This window comes from Chaetura pelagica, unplaced genomic scaffold, assembly GCF_000747805.2.
Source record: "Chaetura pelagica isolate M959 unplaced genomic scaffold, ChaPel_1.0 scaffold191, whole genome shotgun sequence".
Lineage (NCBI taxonomy): Eukaryota > Metazoa > Chordata > Aves > Apodiformes > Apodidae > Chaetura > Chaetura pelagica.
This window is the reverse complement of record NW_009952440.1, coordinates 1,398,834-1,420,279: the sequence shown is the minus strand read 5'-3', so window position 1 is coordinate 1,420,279 and position 21,446 is coordinate 1,398,834. Positions and strand designations below refer to the sequence as shown.

The window sequence follows — 21,446 nt, the reverse complement described above, 5'->3', positions numbered from 1 at the left end:
TCCACAGGGCTGCTCTACAGCCAGGTAGATCCCAGTCTGAACTGCACTTCTGGGTTACATGTTCCCAGGTGCAAGACCTCACACTTTTCCCCACTGAACTTCACAAGATTCCTGCTAGGCCACTCCTCCAGCTCCTTCTGGAGAGTGGCTCTCCCTTCTACAGTGAAGTATACAGCTGTGTGGTGTAAACACACCTGTCAGGTACCATTAAAATAAATTACCAGATTACTAAAAATTTGAAGAAGTATAGAATAAATGCTTATGGCAAGAATTAATAAACGTAATACAATCTTTATTAATCACAAGTGTAATTTAATTTAGTTGTTTTCTATAACCTTTAGAATACTGGGACATGCAAATTCATTATCTGCACACTCCTAAGAAGGCAACTGTTTGCTTAGCTGATGAGCAACCTTGTATTACATGCAAAAACAGCAGCAGAGGCTTTAAAATATTTTTTCATAATTAAAAAAGTTGGGGAATTATTTGCCTGAGACTTAGATCCCTAAAAATGATTACATAAAGTACTTTACACTGGGCAGTCCAGGTTCTCAAATCCCACATCTGTGCCTAGTCAGACATCACTAAAATTATGGTCCCTGCATGTATTGACACCTTACCAACAAAAATACCAATAGATTATTTGAACAATTACAAGTTTAGAAGTGTGGCATTACATTTAGAATGTAACTTAGGTCACAGATCATATTTTCAGTAGTGTGAGTAGAGCTACCACAAAATGACATGAATTTTTCAGACAGTAAGAATTGAAAGTACTTTGTAAACATACCCTAGAGTCACAATGTTCTTTATTCTTGTAAGAGCACTCTTATTGCTATATTTATCTTTTTTACGTTTCATTAAATAGGTCTATCAAACAAACCACGAAAAGGACTACTGAACAATGAATTAAACAAAAGAAACTGAAAGCATTTTCAACAGCATGGTGTAAAAAAAGCTACCCTGAAACTCAGATGCACAAGAGACACCCTTTCAAGAATTGTATCAGGAGTGTCATCTGGAGTTAGCTACATTATGATCACTAATACTGTACTTGATGGTCTGTTTACAGGAGGTGGGGGTGTTCACTAAGAGCCAGGGTATCCAACAGGGTGCGAGAAGAGACTTGATGACACTCTTCCATCTTTTCCTGTTCTTCCATGTTCTGCTTTTGGTAGTAGGGCATAGGGGGCACTCTCCAGTCGCTACTGTACAAACAGGATGCTGAAGGCCATCACAACACAGCACACAGCCACGTAGGGGCTCTTCCGTTCACCTAGGGGAAGGGAAAGAACCCAAAACCAAACAAAAATTCAGGCATGACTAAAGAGATCTAGAATGCTCCTAGCCTAACATGGCTTACTATAAACCATCTTTTCTGAGACGTAGTTTCCATGAAAAAAAAAAAAAAAAAAAAAGCCACCCCAAAACCAAAGAGCTGCTATCACTTAGTGCCAAAGACAGTCAGGAGGCATACATCAGATATCTCACTAGGACAAATCTTTTACTGGGCTACCACTGCTCAAAAGCTGTTTTGTGTCAGCTAGAAAGAGATGCACCACAATGCTATCTGGTGATGACAAGTGCTAGGTGCAGTGTGGATCTTCTATGCATGGTGTCATGTAAGAGCCAGCTAACTGCCTGGGGAGTTCACAGTGGCCCAGACATGGCCAGATGCCTGTCTTTTTTGTTTGCTAGAAAGACATAACACTGTTAGTATGTGGAGAGGGTCTAGTGCACAGATTTTCAGGTTTGTGATAAAAATGGCCAGCAGATTACAGAAATTGCACAAACATGTCTATTTCTTACTCTTTCAGTTAAGTGTTACAGTTTTCCACGGCAGACCATGAATGAAAGTTAATTTTCTTCCATTAACAGACACACTTGGTGGCAAAGACAACAACAGAGATGTTTTTCTATTGATTTGTTCCAGAACAAAATGTTACCTATGTCTTTTTTGCACCAAATAGAGTATGATAATAAATAATCTTAGGTAGGGAATTGTAACACTATCAGGGGAACATTAGTAATGTTAATCAGCCTGCTACCTATTTACATGGGCACTTCCTCCATTTAATTTGCCAGGTGTTTTTAACCTTCTACTTAAGAATTACAGTTCATGAATCCACTGGCTTCTCTATGGAGAGCAGAATCAGCACACAATGGTACTTTCAGCCTACAAAACTGTCAGGAAGTGTTAACACAGCAATGACTCTTTAAAGTTTCTGGTTTTAAGCACTCACAAGCATAGAAACAGAGCTGAAGCTGCTTGCTTTAAACAAAATTCAAATTCCTTCTGCTGTGCAAGATTTTTTGTTTTGCTATGAACAACCTTTTCTGAGATGCAGTTTTCTGAGAAAGATTAAATAATAAAAACTGCCAAGGTTCCCTAAACTAGCATTAAGGTGTAATCCTTGAAACCAAAAAGTCTCTTTTACCAGCAGGACGTTCAAACAAGGGAGGAACAAACTTTCCCTAGCAAAAGAAAAATAAAATACTTGTAGTGGCACCTCCCATAAGCAGAAGTGCCTGCCACAGTGACATTACAAGATGTTGTCATGATCTGGCATATATTTAATTTAACTTCAAATAACTGAATGAATTAATGTCTGCAGTTTCACATCTGTTTAAAATAAATTTTTTAGGAAGTCCACCTCCTACAGTTTCAAGTATTACAATTTTCATATGGGTTATACTTTCCTGCTCTTAATTTTCTTAAAAGAGAGATCACCATGTGGCGGGATTAAACATCATTTTGCACAACTTTGTAAACATGTAACCACTTGCGGGTTATTAAAATCTTATGCACATGTGAAAAGGTTGTTTAAACATACTGGGCATGTTAAATGCAAAGGAAGCCAATAGGCATTTTTGTATTTAAAAGCCTACACTTTCTACATGCCCTTGTGATTAAGACAGATAAAACAACAGGAATCATCTTCAAAGTCCATTTCCCATACTGAGGATATGATACTGTTATGCAAAGAACTGCATAGAAGGAAAGTCAAGATGGTACCTCCCCATCCATTCATCTAAAATAAAGTCACATTGGACCACTCTAGATGTAAGTTGAAAAGAAATTAGTGGTTTACCTGAAAAAAAAACAACAACCCAACACAAAAAGGAAGCAGTTCAGTATGGAGCACAAGAGTGCATGCATTACCTTGGATTCGGGAAATGCAAACATGTTAACATTAGTACATGATGGGAAAACCAGAATATATTCCAGATGAACTGCAGTTCTTAACTTCATCTGAAAAGGACATTGTAAAAACTCTTGTGTACTCTTTTTTTTGATTGTTTGCTGTGCACAGCTATTAGGACAAAAATATGCTTGTACTTAACTAATTAAAAAGAAGATGGTAAAGTCAGGTGTTCTCTTCAACTTTGAACAAAACAATGCAGCTGAATTTTTACATTTGTTTTCGCTGGTTCATTTCTGACAGCTCCCACTTTGCCAGTATCTTTCAATTACAGAACTAAAATTGGTTCTGATATGTCTATTATCTAAATAGGACAGTATCTGCAATCATTTTAACAACAGATCTTCACAAAAAGCCTGGTCTCCATGTTGGTGCTTTTTTGACATACAGACATATATATGTTATGTCCCTTTCAAAGCCTAGGAATACAGAAAAGGGAACCATACAGTTTTCTTTTATGTTCAATGAAAAGTAGGTAGACCAAGAATTACAAGTTTGGCATTTCTGCAATAACTATGCAATTTGAAGAGCACTGTTTTGAAGGTGGATTTGTAATTTTTAAAAATCCTGGATACACCTCAATGCTAAGACTGATTTTATGTTGCATATTCCAATTTCTTCCTCACAATAAATGCAGAATAAGAATTAAACCCAATATAAATATGAATATTACAGGAAAATGTCTAAAATCAGAGAGAGTTGATTAGACTCCATATAGATGCCACTTCATATCAACAGCTTTGCAAAATTCAAAAGTGCACAGAAAGTAACTAAAAAAGGGAGAGAAAAAAGACATTTGTGGCTAAACAGAACCTTACTGCATTATGAATTCCATGTTGTTTTATTACCATAAGGTAAATATCTGGCTTTTGTCAGTAGTCCATTAGAATTTCAAGAAGACAGTTGTTTATAAAGAATAATATGAAAACAAATACATGACTAAGAAGTATGTCCTTGGTTATTTCTCACAGTAAAAACTGCAAAAGACTGTTGCAAATGTAACACCACACATATGAATTTACATTAGAAAATTCAAGCTTCCACGATGCTAAGTTGGTCAGTGAAATGCTGCTTCCCCCCACTCCTCCATTTCATGGAGATAAAAATCTGCATTTTTTTAAGATGATGTATGAGTATGGGTCTCATTACTACAAGGAAAAATTATCCAAAGAAATAATCTATACTCTAGAAAAAGAACCGGTTTTAAAAGATTTCAAAGAAAAAAACAAGTAAGTTACCAATTCTGGCGCATTTCCAGAATATGCCCAATAGTCTGTAAAGATAAAAAGAAAAAAACAAACAACTCATTAGGCTCTTAGTTTATTAAAATCATTTAAGTAAACTTTTTTTTATTTTTTCTAATCTAAAACAATTCAAACAAACTGTAGTTTGTCAACCTGACACTATTCTCAACATCACATAACACCAGATACCTGCATAGAAGGGTATAGGCTGTGAACTAGACAAATGGCAAAGTTCTTTTTGAGTCTAGCATGGTTTTTTATGCATGCAAGAAAAACAAAGATGCATTTATTCAGTCTGTGTTCCAAGTCTGAAGATCTCATCAGGATTCTACATTTAAGTACCCCAAGACAGAAATAAAACAGAACTAGAAAAATACTGGAGTAGGAAAAGCCGACAGGTCTCACTGCTATGACTTTTGATGTGATGATTTTGAAACAAGTTTTCTTGCAGGTATAAGAGATGAGGAACTATGAGAACTTTAATGCTTTGTAGTCTTTCTGTTGTATTTCTCTTAGCAATAGTAGATAAAAATGCCCTTTCTAGCAGAGCACACACGTAAGTGTAAGCTGATAGAGAATACCTGCATTGAAAAATGTAAAAAAAAAATTAATAAATTCTGCAGGTTTGTTTTTATTCTTTTACCAAGGTTTACCTTGCTTGTGCTTCTAATCCTGCTTGCCCAGAACGCTAATTCTCACAAGTGAAAAAACAAAGGAGAAAAGCAGCCTTCAGCTATTCAGAGCAGACCCAGAGGGATGTACGCAAGTGTAGGCCAAAAAATATGTAATTTCTTTGTGTAACTAAAATAATCTCATACTAACTGCTGAAGAGGAAAAAGAGCAGGGCATGCTTTAGAATCTGAGGAGTAAGAGGGGAAGAAATACAGAAATACTCTGAATAAGATACCAGCTTTCAGCTTTTCAAATGTTACTCAAAACTGTGTTGAAGGCTTGTCTGTATGAAGGTCTCCTTCACAATAAGACTGGTTGCAATGCAGTAAAAACATCTGGATTCAACTATATTGTCTATTTACAGAGTTGTGGACTAAAAGAAACTTAATTATTTTTCTCCTTCTCCTGATATGTTTATCAGCAGAAACTTCAGTCTACATTATTTGTGGGGTTGTATATACCACCTGCTGTGATGGCAGTTCTCCAAGTGCTTTCCCACAGTGCTCTGAACCCATATCCACAATGGTTTGATTATCTGTCTTCCTCCTATCTTGGGCTCTAGCAAATGTCTGTTTTTTCCCCTCCTTAAATTCAGACAGATAGTTTTGAGCCATTTACTTCTGAATACTTCAGTAGTCAACATACCCTGAATTTTCAAAAATTACTTTCTGCATGTCTTCGTATTTTATGATCTCTCTTTTATGGTCTTAGTTTACTTCAGCACCAATTCCTCTTTCCATTTAGCAGCCTCCACTTCACTTCTGAAACAAAAGTCTGGTGTTGGGCAGGTATGAAGCACAAGTTCCTAGAGGTAGCAACTGACTTAGGTTTTCAAATTCAAAGTGAAATGCTTTTTGACTGATGTGCCTTTTTCTGACCAACTTATTGTGAACAGCATTTTTATTTCTAGAAAACAGTATTTTTCATTTGTGCTTTAGATAATTTTACCTGGAGCCAAAAGTATTTCTGTATAGTCAAAGCTTTTTTTTTTCTCCTTTTATATAGCTGCACAAGCAGAAGTAATCATTCCTGCATGTAGACCATCACAATTTTCCAGGCTAAGAGGTCAGACAGTAATATAACCTAAAGATATCTAAAAGGGCATTAATGCGTAAATCTCACAGAGCAAAAGAAAAAGCCCCATAGGACTGTATAGATGGCACTTAAGACTCTCAAAACTGCTGTTACTCTCTGCAAAACTAAGATCTATTGATTGCACGCTGCAAAATCAACACAAAAACTCCCAACGCCAGCATCTGATGCTGCTATGTCTCAAAAACTTTCCCAGGAACTCAAAGAAATAAAACATTACTGTCCTATTCACACACATATCTGAGGAATCTTACCCGGGAAGAAGAATATTAAATCCTTTGGGCAATCTATTGAATTTGCCTCATAACCTCAGCAAGTGTATTTATTTGCCTTCTCAGGTGTCTTTTTTGACCATATGTAACAATGTAAAGTTATAAATGAAGTACTGTACACTGTCCCTAGCACTGGAGAACTCTTTTTTTTTTTTCTGAAAATATAGATCTATCTTTCTGATTAGGAAGGTAAGAAACAGTTACAATATGAGTTTCATCAGCTATGCTTACTGCATTTAACAATTTATCAAGTTAAATTCACCATTGATAGGAGAGCTGACAAGCCTTCCAACAGATAACAGTACCTTTTCAAAATGCTTGTGCTGCTAATGAAACAGCCCACCACATTTTTGTCCACACAGTCTGCTGCTGAGCAAAACCAAATTAAAATCCGGACCTTCTAACAGCTATAATCACAGCCTCTGAATAAACTAGGGGGGCTCACACTGGAAAAAAGCCTGTGCAGGCCTTCTGCTCTCCTGAATTTTTACACTGCTCATCTTGGGTCCACAACATGCATCTCCAAGTCAAAACCTGTCTGACTATTACAGAAATTATGGTGTCCTGAATTAATCTGTTCCAAAATAATTCCTCCTGAAGCAACTACTCAAATGAAATGCACTGTTCCTTATTCTCCTCTTCACATTCATCTTCACTCCTGTTTTGACCAGGTGAAATGTGTCAGACTGGCTTGCATCCCAGCTCTCTTCTGGCAGTCCCAAGTCACACGTGCATGAGCTGATGCATATTTCTGGCTTTAAGTGTTATGTTAAAAGCATTAATAATTATAGTAGTGTTGGTTATCTGGAGGACAAAAGAACCTCTCAAAATAGAACCCAGTTGAGGTGAGAATGGGTTAGTCGGGCTTCAAACTTTAGCTGCTAAACTGGGAAAGCTGAAAACACAGCATCCATGTGTCTACCAGGACAACCTCACTGCCACTGTAGGAGGGAATGTGAGATACACACCACTGCAGGGCTTATGAGAAGTCAAAGGAAATCTCTGCTGCATATAAACGAACTCAGCTTTCTGGTTAGCAGGGAGGAGAGAACCATGTTGTGATATGCAGTCCCCTCCAGCTAGCATGAAACAGTAAATCTTCACTTGCTTTCCCAACCTTAAGTTCTATTTCTCAGGACAAAGCACATGGAAACACTCAAGTCACATCAGGGAAAATGAAGGTTTAAAATTCTGTTTGACTTGGTAGGAAAAAGACAAATTTTGGCTGGAGTCAAGGGCATGAAATACAATGTTATGAGGATGGATGACATCACTTTGCAACACATTCTCTTAACCAACACAAATGTGTTTCTTTACTTACTATCAACAGATTTAAATCTTCACCAAAGTCACCACTCACTTAATCAGAAATACACTGAATAACTATCAACATTTCTCCTCTCTATCACTTTAATATTTTATTGCTACTTTTTTATTCTATTAATTTGGAGCAGGAATAATCAGGTAAGATCATCTCTGTGGTAAAATGAAATATCACTATAATTTATTATATCCAGTATGTCTAGACATTTCCATCTGAGCATGGAATATGTTAGTGAAGAGGGACAGACAGGGGTTTAACAGCATATGAGCTCCATGTAAACATCTACCATTCAGGAAACAAAATTCATTGCTTCCAGGCCTGTGTTCTATTCTCCAGTACAAAGTAGTCTACATACGTATATATAAAACAAAAATAAAATAGTATGTCCAACATCTATATAAATACAAACCTACAGATCAAACGTCCAACTCCTCCACTGTGTCAGCACCCTTTGAAAACATTTTATGAAGAGAGTTCTATTGTACTCCAGACAGATTTGCCTCAAGAATAAACAGAGTAGCTCCAGATTAAAGGAAACACTCCTTGCCAAAAACAGCACTAAAATTTTAATCAGTAAAATAAATATTCTTACTCCTTACTGTGTATACCTCATTGACTATTGTGTTATCTTTGACTAGCAGACATCAGAATTCCCCCCACCCTCCCTCAGTCCTTCATGAAGTCATCCTTTCTTTCCATCTTCTATCAAAAGAAATCTCTCATGTCAGTGACAACCTCATGGCCCCAAATGAAAGGACACGAGCATTTTCATGTTAGAACTCCAAAATTAAAAAAAGCTAGTCTACTCTGGGTATCTTACACTGCTAGAAGAAAACCTGTGTGATAAAATGGCAATTCCAGAGGTTAATTGCAACGCAGGCTTTCAGAAGACAAAAATGCAGTAGTTGTTAAGTCTACGTAAAACCTGACACTTTTTCTGAAAATTAAATGCAGAAGCAATAGAAGAGACTCAGAGGGAAAAAACCCAACATTTTACTTAACAGCAAATGATCAAATGAAAAAATTAGTTAAACACCCAGTGCCCAACAGTCTTTTTTTTTTTTCCTCCAGCTACAATTACCTCCTACTTTTATAAATATTATATCCTTTGGATTAACCTTAGGTGACAGTGTTACTGAAATACTGTGGACTACCTCAGTGGTTTCTAGATCAAAATTCCTGCTTGTTTAAAACCACAGCATACTGTTGATTGCACCTAATATCCAGTTACATTCTTTGGTAGCACAATAAAAATAGGTAAGCCAAAAGACGAATGGGCATTAACAGCTTAAGTGAGGCACAGATTTGGCTCTGTGGCTGTCTCCATTTCCCACTATCCCAAGAACTGTGCTGCTGAGCAGGCAGGGAAGAACTTTTGCAAAAGTACTGGTCCCACAACATTCAATTCTGTGCAGGAGAACAGGGGACAAAAAGGAGAAAAACACTGGTCACCTAGGAACATGTACATAAGGAATAAAAGTGAGAGATGAAGTTATAGTGACCCAAAAAATACTAATTAGGTTTTGTAGAAGCTTGCAAAAAACTCTTCTATTAACTCCTTAGAGAATTAAAAAAGATTATTTTAAGAAACCACAGGTAAGGATAGTGGTGATTATTTTTAAATAATCTAATTTTTGTTTAGTTGCAGACTGTTGAAGAAGCTGTGTTTCAAACTAGTACCTCCAAAATGCGTATTTTGAAAACAAGCAGACAGCTTCTGCGGTTAATGTTTTTTACCCAGACTTAAGAATAATAAAAAAATTATTACAGTGATAGTTGCATGTAGAAAAATCCTTGCTTTCTGTCACGTATGTCTGTATCTTTAATAAGCACTTAACGAGAAAATTTAGACAATAACTTATAAAGCAATATTAGCTGGCTTTGTTAATTAATTAGTTCTTACTAAAAAATAGCAACCAAGTGTTTGCAATTACCTCACTGCCTTCTTTTGTAAGGTGTAAACTGAAAACCTCTCTCTTTAAAGAAGTGGGTCATTTTTAAAAATATAATTGGTTATTATCATGTATCATTGGCAGATACTAAGACTAAAACGTTGCTGTTAAAACGAAACAGCATGTGCATTTTGGAAATGCTCAGACTACATACCCGGTTTTATTTCTGTCCAGTAAGCTGGGAGCCAAGGATCTGATATAGGCACAGGTACATATGAGCAGCAGGATTACCGTCAGTAGACTCTGAAAGTTGAAGATGGCAGACTACAGAAGAAAATTAGAACAGAAGGATTATGTCTTTGCAGTACAAAAGATTCCCTAAACAGTACCCATTAAAAACAAAAATCAAACCAACAATGCCAGTGAGCCAGAATGTCTTTTAACAGCCCATTGTACACGATGGTGCAAAATCAGTTTTTTTACTTCACAATTAATCCCAAGAAGGGTAAAGAAAATAGTAACCTAACAGTTTTACCCCCAGACACCTGTTCCAAAGTCAGTTTGTGGAAAGTCATCAGCAGCAGGCTAAGAGTTACAGAAAACAGATGTTCCCTCTCAGCCAGGAGTAAGTGTAACTGCAGTTCACATCGATAGAATATGGTGGTGTGGTGAAGGTGAAGAGTATTTGACAACTAAACCAGCAGCAGCAAGACAGAGAATAACAAGAAATACGTAGAAGGATTGTTAATATACAGCTCTATGAACCCTACATCCAAAATTCAACAGATTCGAAGAAATATATAAAATTAAACACATCTGAGTTACAAAAAGATAACTGAATAATTTTATTTTCAAATTATCTTTTGATGCTAAGTTTAAAAACATCTTTACTATAAATGTGTTTTAGAAGTGTTAATTATATGGAAATGCTGTACAAATTAAGAAACTGCCTTAGGATGGAGACTAATCAAGATAGTAAAACTAATCTGTCTACTGGCAGTAAAAAGAAACAATTCTTGAGAAACTGCCATAATATTTGGCTAAATGCTAATCTTTAAAATGTCAGTAAAATGCAGTAAGTGCATTATACAAGGTTGTTTTCTGGTTTTTGTTTTTTTTTTAATTAAAGTCTAAGACTTGTGTGGCAAACATGCCCTTTATTAATTAACTTATAAGCAACTATCACTGCTTACGTGAAACAATTTGTCTGTTTCAGAAGCACAAACATTGTAAGAGAAGGTTTTTATGTAAGGATTGCCGTAGCTCCATAATCAAATACAAAATCTGGAAGAAAGATGGCTGATGCTAATTTCCAGCAAGTGCCACATCACCATTACAAGAAATAATGCACTAGCAAGATTGTTTTTTTTTTTCCAGTAAGTTCACTGGAATTTTTTGTAGCAATATTTGCCTATTAGCCCTTCTGATTTGCAGTTTCTAATAATTGGTCCCAGATCTGAGACTTAGATTCTTATTACAGTATGAATACAACATGAATACAACCCAACAGTATGAAGCTGCAGTTTTATTGTTTCTGGTTGTTTTTTTGTTTTTTTTGTTTGTTTAACTTAGCAAGTTTTAATGGACATTTTAGTGAACAACACCAGGTAGTATACTAGGCAACTGTTTAAAGATCCTTATTTTCTCTTTGCCCAGCTACACTCATTTGAAACTCCTATTTAGTGGGAAGTTCAAAACAATGGCAAAGCCAATAAAACAAATTTTCTCTTAATTCTGCAGTTTTGATTAATTTGAATCTAAGTATCTTATATTTTTTGTACGGCTCAACCCAAAGTCTGAGTAGTAGTATTTAATTAAGTGTAAATACTTAGCACTTAGGAAGGGGTATTAGACTGCAGTTGCCTTCTTCAAGCAGAACTCAGTGGGATTTAGGAGCACATCAGAGCCCACATTTCCACAGCGTGAGGCACAGCTCTGTTGATCTATGCACACTTTCCTCCTATGTCATGTAATTCTAATGTTTTGAAGCTCTGATTTCTCTAAATAATTATGTATATATATAAAAGAAAAACACAATAGATCAGAATTGCACTAAAAGCAAATTTAGAGATAAAAATGAGAAGCTTTAGTAAGAGCAAAGCCATTGGAATATCCATGGCCCTTCTGATACTGAGATCTAAAACTCTGTAACAAAAAAAATAAATACATAGTATAACCTTAGCTTACATAGATGTTTCCATGAGTCACATGAAGCAATACCAGAACTTGGGTACAACTGCCAGCCTAAATCCATGCATTACACAGGTACAGACACAACAAATTTAAATGTTTCAGTTAATGGAATTCAACAGACCACTCCTCCACAGGGAGCTACCTGTAAAAAAGCAATAGCATAGAGAGGCTCAAGAAGCAACTGAACAACACTGCCACTGCAGCCTGTATGGGAGATTTCAGCATCCCCGAGGGCATGGCCTCAAAGGCAGGACTAGCCATTGCAGTGGACATGCTACTCTCTCTTTTACTTCTGCCCAAGCAGAAGCCCTCTTGCACCAGCCTTCTTTTGTTCTGAAGCAACAAAATTCCCAACCCAGATTCCTCATTCTTCCTGGCCTATGACAGGGGCAAAAGGCTGAGAGATAAAAACAGGGACAGGCTGAAAATGTGACCATAAGGATGAAGAGAGAAAGTAGGCAGCGGAGAAAGGCAAAGAGTAAATAACAACTCCATGCAACAGCTGACATGCAGGAAGGTTTCTGGGATGAGTAAGAGCATGGACAGGGAACATCACATAAGTGGAGAGGTTATCCAGCACCCAAAGTCTGCCCTCCGGTGCTCAAGGAGAGGCTACCTGATTTTTTCCTAAGCCACAGCATTTGTTAAATCATGTTTAGTGTAGTATTTCAGCTTAGCTAGCCAAGTCATCAGTTCTGTTCTCCTGTGTTGCAAATAATGGAGATATTATTCACAAAGGACAAAAAACTGCCCATCTCTATCAGTAGACTCTGGCCTTTGTATAATGCATAAGCTTTTGCCAACTTCAGAAAGCAGGAAACTCTCAATGCCCCCAGAGGCAACTCTTACAACCTAAAAGAGGCTCCTGTGGGCCTAGGAACGTGACAGGGCCAGATCCAGGAGTGGCTGCTTCTCAGCAAACCAAGATACTCCCTATCAACTGATTAATTTGATCAGTCCTCTGGGAGAGACAGCTGCTCTCAGTATCTCACAGTGCAGTGCCTGCCAGAGCTTGGTTCCCATGAATTCCTGCAAGCTTTCTCCTGCAGCTGCTTCCCAAGCAGGCTGGCAGTGTCAGGTACTTCAACATACAAAAATGGCAGCAGGGCACACTTGCTTCCTCTTAAACAGAGACTGTAAATGTATACTCATGAAATGTGGTGTTAGTCAATCAGTAGGGGCAGTACATAATTGTTCTTTGTTGGGCTCTTCATGTGTTTCTCCAGATATGCAGTACAGGGCATCACTGTAATTACAGACACCATTTCACCAAAACATCCTCTGAATTACACCTTTACCTATGTAGTCACTTTAAAAGGACAGACATGCATATTTTAAAATTTGTCAACAAATTTAAACTGGAAATGAAAATTTATTTCTAAAGTGGATGGCTCTACATTTCACAAACAAAGTAATTCTTACGGTCCAGATGAATTTATAGAAAAGAGCAATTTACATCCAGCTGCTTGAACTGATGTAATTAAAAACTCCTGTAAAAGTCATACATTACTCGAAATTCTTTTAACAAATACTGCCTTCACATCCTAAGCAATTTGGGAAATGTTGCAATGTAGGTGGGTTGCAGTTCATCTGGTTAAACTGGATTCCTCTGATCCAAAAGTAATTAATCAGAATTTTTGAAATGTCTTGACCAACTTAATGTAGATCCTGTGAGCCTCATTCCCATTGTTAAGAAATTTCAGCACACAGAGAAATTTATGCTAATTTTTAGGCTGTGTCCACATGCCGATGAAAAGACAACTAACTTCCACAGAATCAGATTGCAAATGGAGAAAAAACTCAGCACTGGTATTTTTTTGTTGTTTAAAACAGTGCAAGCTGTGGCTTTAATCTTATGTGCTGAAATTTTCTACATTTGCATTTGGCACATTTCTGACATGGTGGAAACACCTTAGTACTTATATCCTATGTTATTTAGGTAATTACACTTTTTGCCCCCATCCCTCCCCTGTGTGCTGTCTCCAGGTAGTTGTGGAGCACTACCACATCACCTGCAGCACTAAGGAGGCATTGTATTCATCAGAACTTGCAAGAGCAAGCTTTTTCTTAAGTCTTTAGTAATTTAAGATCACGGATTTTCGCTTTGAGAGCTACATGCCCAAAGGCTCTTTTAAATAATTTCCAAAATTAAAGCTTAAAAAAATGCCTCAATATTATTTCCCTGATCATATCGTACCTCAGTAAAAATAGTTCCATATAATATACCTTAGAAATAAAGAATGAATACTCTTTAATGTGTTCAGATTAGCAGTGGTGACATGTATTAGAAATACTCTTGCAAATACATGCTATTTAGAAGACCAAAGTTACAGCTAGAAACCATGTCAGTATATTCCCATCTGAATCCTCATCTGAACAGCGTAGCTGTTCAGGGGATATACTGGGGCAAAACAGGGAGTTGCAAGGAAAGAAACAGTCTTTCAGTTGCCCCTGGAAGACACTATCAGTGAGTCTGCTAAAATGCTGGTGGTGGTGTGACAGCTCCTTTTCTGGGGTGAGGAGAGACAGGAGGAGCTTGTGCATAGACTAAAAAAGAAATCTATGGAACAGAATATGGTAATTTAACTGTTTAATATACTTTACTAAGTGCTGATTTAGTGTGAAAATACTTCCGTGTGGCTGAGAAATGGAATCCTGATGGGTCATAACATTTGCACAGCCCCTGTCAACCTGATTACAGACAACGTTGTCACTCCTGCAAACCAGTCAGCATTAAATTTACTACACTTGGGGAGAATAAAAAAAAAAAAGGCAGCTCAGAGTTCTGGTTATCAACAACTGTTGCACTTTGTAAGAGTATTTCATTCAATCTGCTGAAAGGAAGGGCACACTGATGATTGCCTAATTTTTTAGTGATTACTGGGAAATGTGTATTCAGCTTCAACAGATATAACCGTAAGAAATGCACTGATCCTAAGCTTTTTGCTACAGTGAAAATAACAGCCACATCCAAGACTTCACGCGGTATCTGTCTCTCTATGTCTTATTCTCATACATTTTCTCATTCAGATATTGTTTTGTTGCATGTGTTTGCAGACAGCACCACATAATTATGAACCATGTAATGATGCAACCCTTGGACTACACTATAACAAATTACACTGTTAATTTTGATGCAACTATGTGTGTCGTGGAAGGACCCACTGAATTTCCCCTTGCTTCATACACTTACATTTAAAATAAACCACCTGATACCACAGTTCTAGAGAAGAACAACATGTAGGAGAATAGAAACCCCATACTGTCATCCCCCTGGGTTAGAAGAAGCCTAAACCAAAAGGTCTACCAATTTATCTCAACAGACTTAACACTGAAACCAAAACTAAATCTTCCCTAGACACTCAGTATTTAACAAAATCAATGTATCTGATTGCAGCATGGCTATTATTTAATCTGTGTGTGCCATAAAAAGAGAGACCAATGCAGTGCCAGCAAGTTGTTAAACTTCACCCTACAATAACTCATATAATAATCGATTTACATGGGCAACCACAGACAAATCACTGGAATATTCTGAGGAAATGATAACCTTATTTGAATAACATGCCACAAAATACAGTCTTCCTAGCAGTTGTTTTTTTTTTCCTGCACAATATTATAAAATTGTCAGATTATTAGGTTCTCCAGAACCAAAGAAACAATTGTTGATATCTGATTGTTCAGCTGCCTTTTACATATGAAAATGTGAGCAAGACCTTAAAATGTAGTTAGACAAGGGCTGATAAAAATGCATAAGCCTACATTAAAATAGTAATGCAGGCTTAAAACCCCATCACCGAAAAGTGAAATTAATCTCTGAAATTCTAATAAAGCGGTCCTTAAAAAGCTAAAAGAGAAAATGCCCATTATATGAGTTTCCATTAGGTACTGTGATTCTTATTTCCCCAGTCTAAATCTAATTTTTAGGAGTAAAATATTAAAAAAAAATTGGAAATAAAACATGTAGGACTACTTCCAACCTGAGGGTCAAAGCAATTGTTAAAAATTTATTAGAACATGCATAATGATGCTGTTTTCCAACCTATTCCAAAGCAATTTGTTTACCCACTGCTGCCAAATGTAATCTGATAAAAATTAATAGAAAACAAGCATTTGTAAAAGAGGCATGTTAATTAGAAATAATAATAATAAAAAAAACCCCAAACAACAAAAACTTGCAAATCAGTTAAGTTTGAAGTGATTATTAGCAAAACTACACTGAAGAACTAAGCCAGAGGAGTTTAGACAAAACTGCTTGTATGAGATTAGTAAGCATCCAAATACCATCAAGGTAGAAGTTACTGGTTGCTCCAACAGTTTTTCGTAGTTTTAGTTTACTGCACTTTCACCCCAGTATTTAGTTTCCAAGGAACTTAAGTACAATAATTAACACTCATTAACATTCCTGTTTAAAACCTGTATTTTTACATTTATAAAATTTAGGCTAAGGTTCAATTAGAGTAATAGAGAATCTTTCCCTTATACGCTCCTTGAAGAATTATGCTAACTAAAATGACGAGTACAGCACACAGGAACTAACATGCACTGTTTTCACTCAATTGAAGCCTAACACATCTGTTTAAAACAATAACCAATATCTTTAAACAATTCAATAATTAATTAACAGATGAAAACAGTTGTCCTCTCCTGCAAAAGCTCTTGACTTTAACAGGTTTAGTTTTTTCACTGCAATTCAAATCCAGAGACCAACACTGAAATGACACCTCAAGGTGACAATGCTGAAAAATTCACTGCTCAACTCAATTTCCGTCGTCCGCTTTCTAACAATACTTAGACAATAGTTTCAGAACTGAACTTTTGGTGTAAGCAGCTAGCAGATGTAGCATTTCACCAAAAAATCTTACAATAAAAAACTAAGTGAAAGTTAAAAAATTAACCTTTTTTTTATCAGGGTTCCTGTAACACATATGATCATACATTCAGCCAACATAAACTTAAATTAGATGAGGCAGCAAAAGCACAAGATACCTTTCTTCCACGTCTTCTTTGCAGATTATATAGTCTGCAATTCTACAGAGGTTCTTTCTCTGCTCTCTTCCCCCACTGGATAATAGGAATAATTTCTATAATCTTCTTTCAGGATGCTGAAGCCAAGTATATTCTCCAGAGTAACATAGGGAATGCAATGATACTTTCTGCAACTATAAACAGAGTAGGTGACTTTCAGCCACTGTCAGAGAGCTCTGTAAAATGACACAAATCTTGATTTGTAGCTCTTTTGCCTCTCCTGCCCTAAAAATCTGTACATTAGTCCAGCAGAAGGAGAAAAACTACCAATGTAAAGAAAAAGACATCTCCTATAATGCGTAACTTCTGGCTTCTTGTGCTGTTCATTGAAGAAGTATGGCCAGTTATAAACTCGTACTATTCTTGTGTTTCTGAGGACTGATCAGCAGTTTCTGTCAAATTACATAACCCTCCTTCTGAAGTTGCACACCACACTGCTCAGTTTGTTTACCTCAAGGTTACTAAAGAATATTAAGAAACAGTAAAGACCATATGTGAATGGGAGAGGTAAGAGTCATTCTAACATGCCAGCAGATTTTTGATCAAATTCCATCCTTACTCTAATAAAAGCAGAGTACAGAAAGTGTGAGCTTGCAAAAGAAGGTGCTAACAGAAATTTGAACATGGAAGAAAATCAACATCTCAAAAAGGAAGATAATGAAATATTTTTCTTTGTTGCATCCAGTATTTTCACATTTGCAGTATACCTAAAATTCTACCTGTCCAGTTTTGATACATTTCAGAAAATAATGTTATTGTGAAAGTTCCAAAAATCACACCAAACTCACAAGTAAAAATGAAACTGGATGTTGCTTTGTCACAACAGGAAAAAAAACACTTGCCTTCTATTTCTCTGAATATCTCTTATCCCCACAGAAAGCCTGTGCAATTTAAAGCTGAACTGCATTCATTAACACCTCTACAAAAAGCCTAAGAAGTTGCTGAATGCGGTAAAGGGATGATGTGTTCTTCCTGATCTAATGGCTGCACAAAAAGCCTATCCTTGAATTTACCTCAGAATTAAAAACATCAGTAGCATTTTTATGCGTCCCAGTTATATACCTTTATTTGTTCATTAACAGTAGAACCACCTCTTTAAAATATGAAAGAGCAGTTATTTTTTATTGTTAAGATACAATGAAAAGCTCTGCAAAGCCTTTGATGTGCCATGGTGTTGGGCAGGCCTATACCATCTCTGCAGGTCTCTGGTGTGTGGTTTGGGTTCTTAACATCTGCAAGGTATGTAGCATTTTTAGCAAGATGCTCTGTATATCAGCAGAAAAATGTGTTCAATACTGTAGCTATTGCAGTAGATGTGAAGGATAGATATCTAATGCTTCAGCCAGTCAAAAAACCAAATTGTCATACTGACCACTTTATGAAAACTTCCCGTTTTGTTCAACTGCCAGCAAAATCAGATGACCTGGGTACTAAAGGCTTCATGAGATGAAAAATTTGTCACTGCAGCTGTAACTCCCTGAAATTCTAATTGCTTCTTATTGAAGAGATAATAACATTATATAATAGTAATACTACTACCACTACTAATATAATGCCTCCTGGCATTATAATACTGACATGCAAGATGTCCATCAGTATTCCAAAACAAAATCACGTTACAAAGAGATGTATATTTCTATACATTAATGACACCTTAAGACTCTAAGATGAACTAGGAGATATTTTTAATCCTCTCTACTTTTAGGCCATGATGAAACCAAAGCTATTAGCAAATTTGAATCAGGATTGATTATTCCTTCTAACTTTGAATAAGCCAGACATAAAACTTTCTACTTGGGAGACTCCTGACAGCTCTTTTGCAGAACAGTGTCTCAGATTGTAGTATGTTTATATCCAAGAGCTTGGTTTGGATCAATATTTACTAATGAAATGTTTTTACAATTGGCTACATCAGCATTCCCCTTCCTTCTATAAACACCACTCTAAGACAGAAACAAAGATTGTGACAGAAATGTTTGTCCTCAAGGAAAGTTCCCAAATCAGTTTTTCCAGAGTAATGTGGGGCTCAAACTCAGTCCTAACCAGAGGGTGATGGGAAAGAACCCATCTTTGTGAATTCTACAATTCTTTATTTTCTTCATCACCAAATTGCAATTTCAGACACAAAACCTATCTACTAAGACTTGCTTTGAACATATACTAATTTTTGGCCACAACTGCACATTTTTGCTATAAAGTGACCTTTTGCTATATAGCTGCCCTTCAGTGGGTGAGAGACTCATTGTCTTCAATTTTAATGTAAAATTATTTGAGGCTTCTTCCCCGTTTCCACCCACCACACCATCTGTGTGTGTGGCACCCCCATAGGAAACGTTTTGTTGAGTTTTCAGGTATAAATTTCAAATGGTGACAAGATAAACTGCCACAATGGTTTGTGAAAGCCAGTAAGCAATACAATTCCTGCTTTAAAATAAAGCAGCTGTGTCATTATACTGAATTCCTTTGGTTTCCAGTAACTTTTTATTCCACTTAGCAGCTCCTACCCACTTTCAAAGTTATCTTAAGTTAAAATAGTATACTTTTTTTCTACCCACTCACAGTGATAAGGAAAAAAATAAATACAAGTTGTGCTCTCACATAAACAAAAAGAAAGGCAGCAGCCAGTCTATATACTCTGATAGCAGCTGTCTGATCACCCAGCACAAGTTTTGACTTGCCTGGTGAGGTCATGGTAAGGAAGCCCAGGAGTCAACAGGACGGGAAATTCCAACAAATAAAGTCCTTTGGAAATTAAATTTAAAAATTTACGCTATTCACAGAGTTACTGGCTTGTCACAATTGCAGCTCATTTTCTTTGTAGAAAAAGAACAAATTGGAAATGCAGCTCTACTCTCTCCCTTTTGCCTATACATAGACAGCAGCTGTTTCCTATTCCATCATCAACTATGAGCTCAAAACAAAGTGCCATTAACTACAGCTCACGACTGCTAATCCCAGAAGAAAAAACTTATTTTCTAAATAGCCATGACATCAGGGGTAGCATCATGGAGAACCCAAGGTCCTGGATATTCCATAAGGGTTATTGTTTCCCTTGAGGAAATTCAAACACCAAAAGACTGAGGAATCTTAGTATCACTTTGAAATAAAATGAGGAGAAAAATCTCAATAAAATATTTTTTACTTCAGGTTCCTTGAAGCACACAGTGTAACCTCTAACAAGCAACACAGACAAGTGGAGAAAACAAAATATCTCATAAGTTCTCAAATGCTTACCATAATATTTTTGCATGATACAAACATTAGTGTTATATTTAAGTGCTATGCTGAGCAGTGTAAACGTCTCATTGATTGTTGTGGTTCTCCTGCTTTTTTTCCAATCTCAAAGCACTTTTAAGTACTGTGAAGAACAGCAAGGTGATGTACCTCTGTAGTATCTACCTTTTCAAGGCTTTGATTAGAGGTGAAGGATTCACTTCTCTTTCTTCTCTTGCTTTCTCTATGTGTGTCTTAGATCTTCTGAGATAATTTATGCCTCTTATCTTGAAAACCTTTTTCCCACTGCTTGAAGCCACATATTAGAACAGGTTCATCTAAAAAATCTGCCAAGGAATGCTCAGGTGAGCAACTTCCAGTAATTTCCTGTTGGTGACAAGATCTGGAACTTAGGAACTTTTTTTTAACTGAACTATAAGAAAGTTCAAGAGATATTAATCTCTTAATAAATACGTGGGATGAACAAACATTCAGCACAGTATACATCACTGTCAATGAATATTAATGGATAACCTGTCAAGCTCAGGTTGAATGGGGCCCTGAGCAACCTGATCTCACGGGAGGTGTCCCTACCCATAGCAGGAGGTTTGGAACTGGATGATCTTTAAGGGCTCCTATTTATATAAAGATCTTTAAGGGCTCCTTCCAAACCAAACCACTGTGCAAGTCTAAGAAAGATTTTGAAAGTGCTCATTTTAAAGTAATTCTGTGTTGAACTAAAAGTCATATACCATCCTTATTTGTTCAGGGAAAAATTTTCCCTTTTTAGATACTCCTTTTAATTTTAAAATCCTGTGTCTGCACTATTCATGCAAAAATCTTTCTCAACTAAAGCAAAGATTATGTCACAGCACAACTCTAACCCAAGTAAAAATCCTTCATGTTTATTTTCTGTACTTAAGGATTAAAAGGCCACAGAAACCACAGAAAACACAACCGGCAATGCTAGGACGCCTGTTTTGTCACCTCTATACACACCATTCATACTTTTAAATCAGCAAACAGACCTAGGTCTCTGGCGCTATTCCTAAAAAACGACAGGAATGGTAAATGTCAGGATTCAGATCACTGCTCAAGAAGCAAGACGTCGAACAACACATCCATTAAATCAGAGTGCAAATAGAAACACAAATTCTACCCTCACAGACAACGCACCGCAGACCCGGGCAATGGCCTCTACCCCACGGAAAACGCGGGCCAGGCCCGGGAAACGACTTGGGGGACGGAGGGGGCGGCGGGGGGAGGTTGGGGCGCAGACACGACCGGTCTGCGGGACTGCTAGGCCTACGGTG

At 36.9% G+C, this 21,446-nt stretch overlaps 1 protein-coding gene across 1 annotated transcript in view; it reads right to left on the bottom strand.

The window, feature by feature from the left end:
- Positions 1 to 1,205: 1,205 nt before the first annotated feature.
- The window catches only part of TMEM167A (transmembrane protein 167A), a 21,735-nt gene continuing 1,494 nt past the window's right edge, over positions 1,206 to 21,446 (bottom strand). Inside the window, exons 2-5 of the mRNA XM_010008402.1 lie at positions 21,293 to 21,438; positions 9,914 to 10,023; positions 4,442 to 4,476; positions 1,206 to 1,276 (exon numbers count right to left, since the gene is read on the bottom strand). Coding sequence (XP_010006704.1) covers positions 1,206 to 1,276; positions 4,442 to 4,476; positions 9,914 to 10,023; positions 21,293 to 21,438 — 362 coding nt within the window. The remainder of the gene's footprint in view (positions 1,277 to 4,441; positions 4,477 to 9,913; positions 10,024 to 21,292; positions 21,439 to 21,446) is intronic.